Source organism: Silene latifolia, chromosome Y, assembly GCF_048544455.1.
Source record: "Silene latifolia isolate original U9 population chromosome Y, ASM4854445v1, whole genome shotgun sequence".
Taxonomy (NCBI): domain Eukaryota; kingdom Viridiplantae; phylum Streptophyta; class Magnoliopsida; order Caryophyllales; family Caryophyllaceae; genus Silene; species Silene latifolia.
The window spans coordinates 12,443,188-12,451,175 of record NC_133538.1 but is presented as its reverse complement, the minus strand read 5'-3'; the positions used below and the strand labels follow the sequence as shown (position 1 = coordinate 12,451,175).

General features: G+C 46.0%; 1 protein-coding gene across 1 annotated transcript; it reads right to left on the bottom strand.

Moving 5' to 3' along the window:
- Positions 1-6,216: 6,216 nt before the first annotated feature.
- Positions 6,217-7,425, bottom strand: LOC141627605 (uncharacterized). Its single transcript, XM_074440839.1, has 2 exons — positions 6,989-7,425; positions 6,217-6,796 (listed from the first exon to the last, which is right to left on the bottom strand). Exons 1-2 carry the CDS (start codon positions 7,423-7,425, stop codon positions 6,217-6,219), a joined length of 1,017 nt encoding a protein of 338 aa, XP_074296940.1.
- Between the last annotated feature and the right edge of the window lie 563 nt (positions 7,426-7,988).

The following is a 7,988-nucleotide window of genomic DNA, read 5'->3' as shown; positions in this document are numbered from 1 at the left end:
ATGAGGGCGAGAGCTAAGTTAGTAGTATTTTAGGGCAGATAACGGACCGAGAGGACCTTTCTTTTACCCTTCTCACATTAGACCGACTGATTTCTTTATGACTAAATTGGCTAATTATCATTGTGAACCGACATCCTAGCATTCTTCTCTTTATTTGATTACAATCGTATTTCATTTTACTACTTTTATTGTTCGCTTTTTCTCTGCCTTAATCTCATTTAGTAGTTTAGAAAACAAATTCAAACACCCCAATTTGTTACCGTGACGGACTTAGATAACAAGTAGATATAATAGCCTCCGTGTGAAGTACGATACCCGACTTACCTCTACTATATTAGTTGAGCCGGTTGGTTTATTTTTGATAGGGTTGCGACACCCGTGTCAAATTTTAGCGCCATTGCCGGGGAGGCAATTAGCCTATTTACTTGTCTATTTCGGTTTATCCCAGTCTCAAGGGATTTCTAATTACGTGAGACAGTTCTTATTATTTTTCTTTCTTAGTTTTGTGTATGCCCAAGTCCAACAGGTCAGAATTGGTACCATCTGATTCTGAACCGGAGCGAACTTTTCGCCGTCGACAAAATTTGTTGAGAAAGAATCGTCAAGAGGAAGCCTTGAGTACTTTTTGCCCGGATCTTGAACGCTTTACATTTGCAGAAGATCAGTCTTTAGAAGAAGACACTTCTATTTTTGATACAGTTATTGAATTTGTGAAGATGCCTGATATTGCGAGTCATTCTGAGCCAACAACTGCTTCCATTCCCAAGGGTTTTGTTTAGGTAATTTTTACCGAACTAGGTGATATGTGGTCAATGCGGTCTTACTCGTTGCGTATTGTTTGTATGATTATGCGTAATTTGATTTAAAGGAATAAAGTACGAAATTGACACATAAGATTTTGGTGACGCGGAAAACCCAATGTGGGAACAACCGCGGGAGGGATGGTACCTGCCAAATATTGCACTATCTTTGAATGAGAGAACGAATACAATTGTGACGGAATGAAATTTCCTCCAGCACGAGGTATTATGTGAGATCTCGAATGGCCTTCTTGAGTTGCTTCCTTGGCTATTTATAGGGCAAGAACCCTAGATGTATCCTACCATGTTTATGGAAAGGAATATTACTTCCATAACAACTCTTTCCATAACGCACCATGTCCCTCTATTCTCCCTCATCTCCTTGTTATCTCTCTGAAATCTCCCTAAGCGCTTTCGAAAACGTGGACGCTTCCCTCTTGCGGGCCCTTCCTTTTTTCCGCATACTTCTTAGCCCATTTGTTCTCGCAGACCTTCCTCCACCCGTGGGCTCCCCTTTCTTATTCCTTCTTTCATGGCCCAACTCTTTAATTATCTATCAGGTGGGCCTACCCCATTTAAGTCATTACGCAAATTTTGACCCAAACAGTTTGCCCCCAATTCCTTGCGAGGCACGTCTTGAGGCGTCGAACAAGGAATTTACACAATTGATTTAAAAACATTAAGCAGTCATTTGCACTCTGTCCCATGCACTCATCATTGCTCTGTCGCCCACTTCCTCATTTCTTGCGCCCTTCTCTCTCTCTCCTCCTTTATAACCCCAACCCCCTCTTCACTTCATTAATCACATAATCACTTTTCCTCAAAAACTCTCCTCCTTCCCAGATTCTCTCTCTCCCTTCTCACCTTTCTCGCCGGCTTTCCAGTGCTACCCCTGCCATTTACTTCACTAGGTTTTTCTTCCTTCCTTCCTTTCCTTAATTTTTACTTTCCTTTCTCCTTCAGTCATGGGCAAAACACGGCACACCTCTTCGACCTCCACCCCTATTGATCGAAACCCAGACCCCATCTTCCCTTCCCGGAAACTCTTAACTCATCCCCACGACTGCAACTCTGCTCTGACCACCGCCGACATTCCCGTGATCAAGGGTTTTCTTGGTCTTGGTGACGGGGTCAACATAGCCATCCCAGAACCGGGTCAAAAGACCGACGCTATCCGGCATGGGTGGGTTTGTCTCTATCTTTACCCGTTCAGGTACGGCCTCCGTTTCCCCGTTCCAAAGCTTGTCCAAGATTTAATTTTTACCAACAATTTTGCCATGGCACAAATTTCTGCCGCCGTTTAGAGGGTTCTCCTCTACTCTTTAGCCGCCTGCCAGAATACTAGAACTCCATTTCTCTGGGCGATCTGGCCCACATGTATGATATCAGGTCCCTGAGAAGGGGTCAGTTCCCACTCCGGGGTTCTGGTGAGACTCCTTTCAAGCACGTGTCAAAGTCTAGGGATGATAAATGGTTTAAAGACTTCTTCTACGTGAGGAAGGCTTATATCCAACCGCCTCCCGACTACATCTTTGAGAAATGGGTTATTACTTCGAGTAAGTAGCTTCCCTGACGCCTGACTTATTCATCTTAATGCTTACTAGCTTACTCTGTTGTTTTCGTGCAGGTCCCTGTTACCTGACCCGCATTGGTGCCTCGATTCCTGCTCGCAACAAACTATTCTGCTCGAATACTCGCCTGCTTCCTCCTCCAACCCCCTACAATCAGCTCACAGCATGTCTTCAGGTAAGCTGCCATGAGCCATCCTTTCCTGCATGTAATCTTGCTGACTATCTGACACCTGAAATTATGTCTATTCGCAGGTTCAAAGGTTGACCCCTTGGAAGCCATCCTCCAGAGTGCCAAGAGGAAAAGGTCCACTGCGAGTCCTGACGTGGCATCTGCTTCCAAAAGGAGTGCCCCTGCTACCTCTTTCCAATCACCTCCTACTAACTCCAGCTCTGGTCGGACTGAACCTCTAGAGGTCAGCCCGCTGTCTCGATATCGTCCTACTCCTCCAGCCAGCCCTCGTGCTTCTGCCAGTGATGGCATCATTGCCCACTTCCCAGATGGCTTTGGAAACATCGACAAGGTACCATACTGGCTTGAGATTGACCAGTTACTCTTCCCCTCCTTGGTGGACACCTTCTCGGGGTTTGCTCCCGAGGAGATGGCTGAGAACGACGTGCACAATGCTTTTATGGTAAGTGTCCTCCTTCTTCCGCCTGTTCCAAGTTACTTATCTTCAATTCCTGCTAATTTAAACTTTCCTTGACCCCATGCCTTGCAGTCTGCTCTCTACAATAGGAAGATGATCAATATAGTACAGACCCCTAGCCATGCTACTAGTGCCAAGAACAAGGAGTTGACTAGGTCTATCGCCGATCTGGAGAGGTAGCGTGCTGATTTAAGGGGATGGGCAGCTGAGCTGAAGGCAGATATAGTTGGAATGAAGAAGAAGCTGAAGGGAGGAGCTAATCAGCTGGCTCGCACCCAAGAGTTCTGCAACACATTCTCTGACTCCTTGAAGCGTTCTGAGGAGAGGATCAATGAGCTGATCACCCTGGCCACAAATATTGTTGCATATGCTACCTGGCAGGGAAAGATTAGCGGGATGCATGCTGCCCTTGAGGAACCTCCAACTCTGCAAGCTATTGAAGAAGAAGAGAAGCAGTTAGAGACCCTGTACCCGATTCAGCCTGATCTGATTATCCTGATGCCTGAAGTCGGCGAAGTGAACTCTCTTGCACTGGCTGAGCAGGCTGCTGCTGAGGATGCAGGGTTTTCCCAGGAGGCCGCTGTAGCTGATGGAGCTCAGGAGGCTGCGGTAGCTGAGGGCGTGCAAGGTGGTCCTGTATCTGAAACAAATGGTCAGCAGGAGGAGGCAGAAGAGGTGCCAGACGTGGAGGTCATTAATGTGACCAAAAACTAAAAAGTTTTTCCTTTTATCAGTGAACTCTTGGTTGGTAGTCTGACCCTTCGTTGGCAGACTTGTAATATTTTTAAACATTTTGCATTTTTCTTGTGGCTCGCCATGGTGGCGATTGAACTTTGAGGCCGTATTTTTATCGAATTTTGTAATGCCCGTTCCCTAGTTTGGCAAGTTTAATTACATCTTGTGTGTTAGGTTTTAATTTTCTTAGCTTAGGTAGTTGACGTGTCAGCCTACTGATTGATTTAGGCGAGTCATGTCATCCTGTAGAGGCTGACTTAGACTCAGCTAGCTGTCGTGTCAGTCTGCTGACCGATTTATGCGTGTGCCACATTGTAGGGAGGGGTGGCCGAGTCAACCCTAGAGGATGATTTAGGCCAGTCGTGTCAGCCTGAAAAGGCTGATTTAGACTCAGCTAGCTGTCGTGTCAGTCTGATGACTGATTTAGGCGTATGCCGCAATTTTGACTACTTAACCTTGTTCATGATGCAAGGCATGTTCATCATGTATTAGAGCCAACAGGGGCGTAATTTAGGCAAGTTTATCGTCATTCTTGGACCAATGGGACGTTGCAGGATTCTGGTAGCTCGGAGATCCCTGCGTTCCATATATGTGTCCATGCATGCTGGGACCCTGATTAATTGCGATTAGTGCGAGCTATGTCCAAGGGGTGGTAGCAGGGGTAGCTGGGTAAGCGTTTCACCTGTCAACCAAGCTTCATTTCATATGTTCCACAGTCCGCCTGGTAAGGGTGCTCCTAGTGGAGAAAGTAGGTTAGGCATGTTGGAGTGCTATGTACCTTGTCACCCGCGTTGTGGTTGTGATCTGCTAGATACACTTTCAACGTACCATAGACATTAGGATTCAGAGTGATGCACCTAGAGAAGCCTGAAAACAGAAAATTCTTATCAGGGTGATGTGAGGTACCTGACGCCATCTCATGGGGTACTAGAGCAATTGTGGCCCCAGGAAGCTTTTAGAGCACACCACTCCAATAGTAATTTAAAAATTGAAAGAAATAAATGTATCAGAAAAGGACACGAAATTGGTAGTATGCCTACTACCGGACTTTATTTATTTTTTTAAAATAATTTCGCTTTTCATAATACATTACTTTGTAGGCTAAATCCTATTTATTATTAAAAGTAATATCTCTTCAGGTGAAGTATGTTCCATGGGCGTTGTATGATTTGACCGTCCATAGTCATCAATCTGTATGCACCATGACCAACAACTCCTTCTTCTTGGTATGGTCCTTCCCATTTATAGGCGAATTTGCCTGCCTTTCGATTTTTGGTGTTTTGAAATACCTCGCGGAGAACCAGGTCCCCTACCTCCAGGAGCCTGACTTTCACATTCTTGTTTTGAAATACCTCGCAGCTCATCTATTGTGTCCAGGCTCCTGACCATCTCTGCGTTGTTCAGTTCCCCTGTCATAAATCCATACCTGTGGGTGGGAACTAGAACTTCTGATGGAATGACTGCTTCCGCACTAAACACCAGGCTGAAGGGTGTTTGGCATGTTGCTATCTTTGGTATTGTTCTGTCTGACCATAACACTAGTGGCAATTATCTGCTCACTTTCCTCCTAACTCTTGTAACCTCCTTCTCAGATTATCCATGATAATTTTGTTGCTGGACTCGGCTTGCTCGTTAGACTTTGGAGTCCTGGGTGCCGATTTTTTCAGGGTGGTGTTCCATCTGGCACAGTATCCATCAACATCGTTGGAGATGAATTGCGAGCCGTTGTCACATATGATTTCTGATGGGATACCAAACCTGCAGATGACATTTCACTTTATGAAAGAGATGACCTGTTTGTCTTTTACTTTTGTGAATGCTTCTGCTTCTATCCACTTGGAGAAGTAATCTGTCATCGCCAGCGTCCATATTCTGTTCCCTGTAGCTCTAGGTAGAGGGTCGACTATGTCCATCCCCATGTCATGAATGGCGCATGGAGAAATGATGGGGGAGTAAGGGCTCTGCTATCTGGTGGAGCATTGGCGCTGAACGCTGGCAGGCATCACACTTACGGGCATATTCTGTTGAATCTGCCCTCATCGTGGGCCAGAAGTAATCTTACATGAGAGCTTTGTTTGACAGAAACCTGCCTCCTGCATGGTTTCCATATTCACCACTGTGGAGAGCACGTAACACAGGCTGTGCTTCCTACTTGTCCAGGCACCGTAGGTAGGGACCTGCCACTGATTTCCTGAAAAGTACATCATCAATTAGTATAAATCTGGAGGCTTTCATTTTGAAGCCTCTTATCTTCTTTTTGTCGTCTGGTAACTTGTTATGACACAACCAGTCTAAGTAAGGTGTCCGCCAGTCCCAGTCGTCTACCTGCGTGGTAGGCTGATCATGCAGTTGGTTAGCTGGCTGGTCAGCTGGCAGGGCGGCTGCCCTAGCTTCCGTAGTTACCTGAAACTCCAGTTCATCCTACTGATCCTCCAATTCTCATCTGTCTATTTCGTCTGCTTTCTAGATAGAGTGTTCCAGCATGTGCGCGATGGGGATGTTGGACAGTTCCGTTGGTTTAAATGTTGCCCCCAGAGTTGCTAAGGCGTCTGCCTCCACGTTATGATCTCTGGGGATCTGCTTGAGCTTGCAAGTTTTGAATTTCTGTTTTAGCTCCTTCGCTATTTTGAAGTATGCAATCTTTTTTGAGTCTATGGCTATAAACTCGTCATTCACATGGTTAACTATTAGCAAAGAGTCGCTACATATGTGCAGGTGCCTGAACCCCAACTCCAGAGCTACCTGCATTCCTAGTATCAAAGCCTCGTATTCTGTTTCATTATTAGTTGCCTTGAATTCGTATCTTACTGTTTGTGCTATGAGATCCCCCTGTGGTGACCACAAGATTAACTCTACACCTGCCCCCCTCTGGTTGGAGGCTCCGTCGACGTGCATCTGCCAAACCTCTATCTCCCTGCTCCCTTCTAGGGTCAGCATTTCCTCGCCTGCTAGATTTTGGATAGCTGGGCTGAATTCCGAGACAAAGTCTGCTAGTGCTTTTGATTTGATTGCTGTCCGGGGGTCATATTGGATGTCATACCCACTAAGGTGTACAAACCATTTTGACATTCTTCCTGACAGCTCAGGTTTCCTCATGACGGATTTCAGTGGGTAATTGGTCACAACATGTATGGTGTGGGACTCAAAATAGAGGCGCAGCTTATAAGATGCCACTACTAGAGCTAGCACTAACTTTTCAAGAGATGTGTACCTGGTCTCTGCTGGCAGCAGAGACTTGCTCACGTAGTAGACTGGTTTTTGCTCTTTATCTTGCTTTCTGACTAGGACGACGCTTACTGCTAACTCTGTGACAGCTAGGTAGAGGAACAACGGTTCTCCTGGCTCCGGTTTTGGCAGCATAGGTGGGTTGCTGAGATAGTGCTTCAGCTCTCTGAATGCTTGCTCGTGGTCTGCAGTCCATTCAAACTTCTGGCTCTTTCTTAGTATGTCATAGAATAGTCTGCATTTGTCCGAGGACCTTGAGATGAATTTGCTCAAAGCTGATACCTTGCCAGCTATTCTCTGAATGTCCTTTGATTTTTCAGGTGATTCCAGTTGTAACACAGCCTTGATCTGCTCGATGCTGGCTTCTATTCCCCTCTGGGTTACGATGTAGCCTAAGAATTTTCCAGAGGATACTCCAAAGGTGTATTTGGATGGGTTTAGCTTCATCTTGTACTCCCTTAGAGTGCTGAATGTCTCCCTTAGGTGTATTCTGCAGGAATTTGCTGGCCTATCTCCCTTAGTCTCAGTGGCGTGCCTTTTAGCTGCTGAGTATGTCAACCCACTTTGATCTGAGCCGCCTGTTATCACGTTTATTATCTTGTTGCATGTGGGTGGAGTTGCAGGCTTCGTGGAGCCTACCTTATCCTGCTGCTTGCCCCCACGTGGTAATAGGTTGCTCAGTTCTCCTTGCTCATACAGACGTTATATCTCCCTTCACAGTGTGTAGCAGTCTTCAGTGTTATGCCCAATGTCACGATGGAACTCGCACTTCTTCTTGCTATCTTTTTGCCATGCCTGTCCTTCTACTGGTGGCTTGGGCCACCTTACTCCATCTCCCATCTCCCTGAGTGCTTTCAGGATTCCTCCGATGCTAGTAGTGAATCCATACTCTGCCGAGTAGGGAGTTGCTGATTTTCTTCGACCCTGTTAACCCCCCTTCCATATGGCCTATACCTTTCATCGTTCTTACTAGTAGACTGCTTCCTTCCTGATTTCTGTACGGCTTAGGT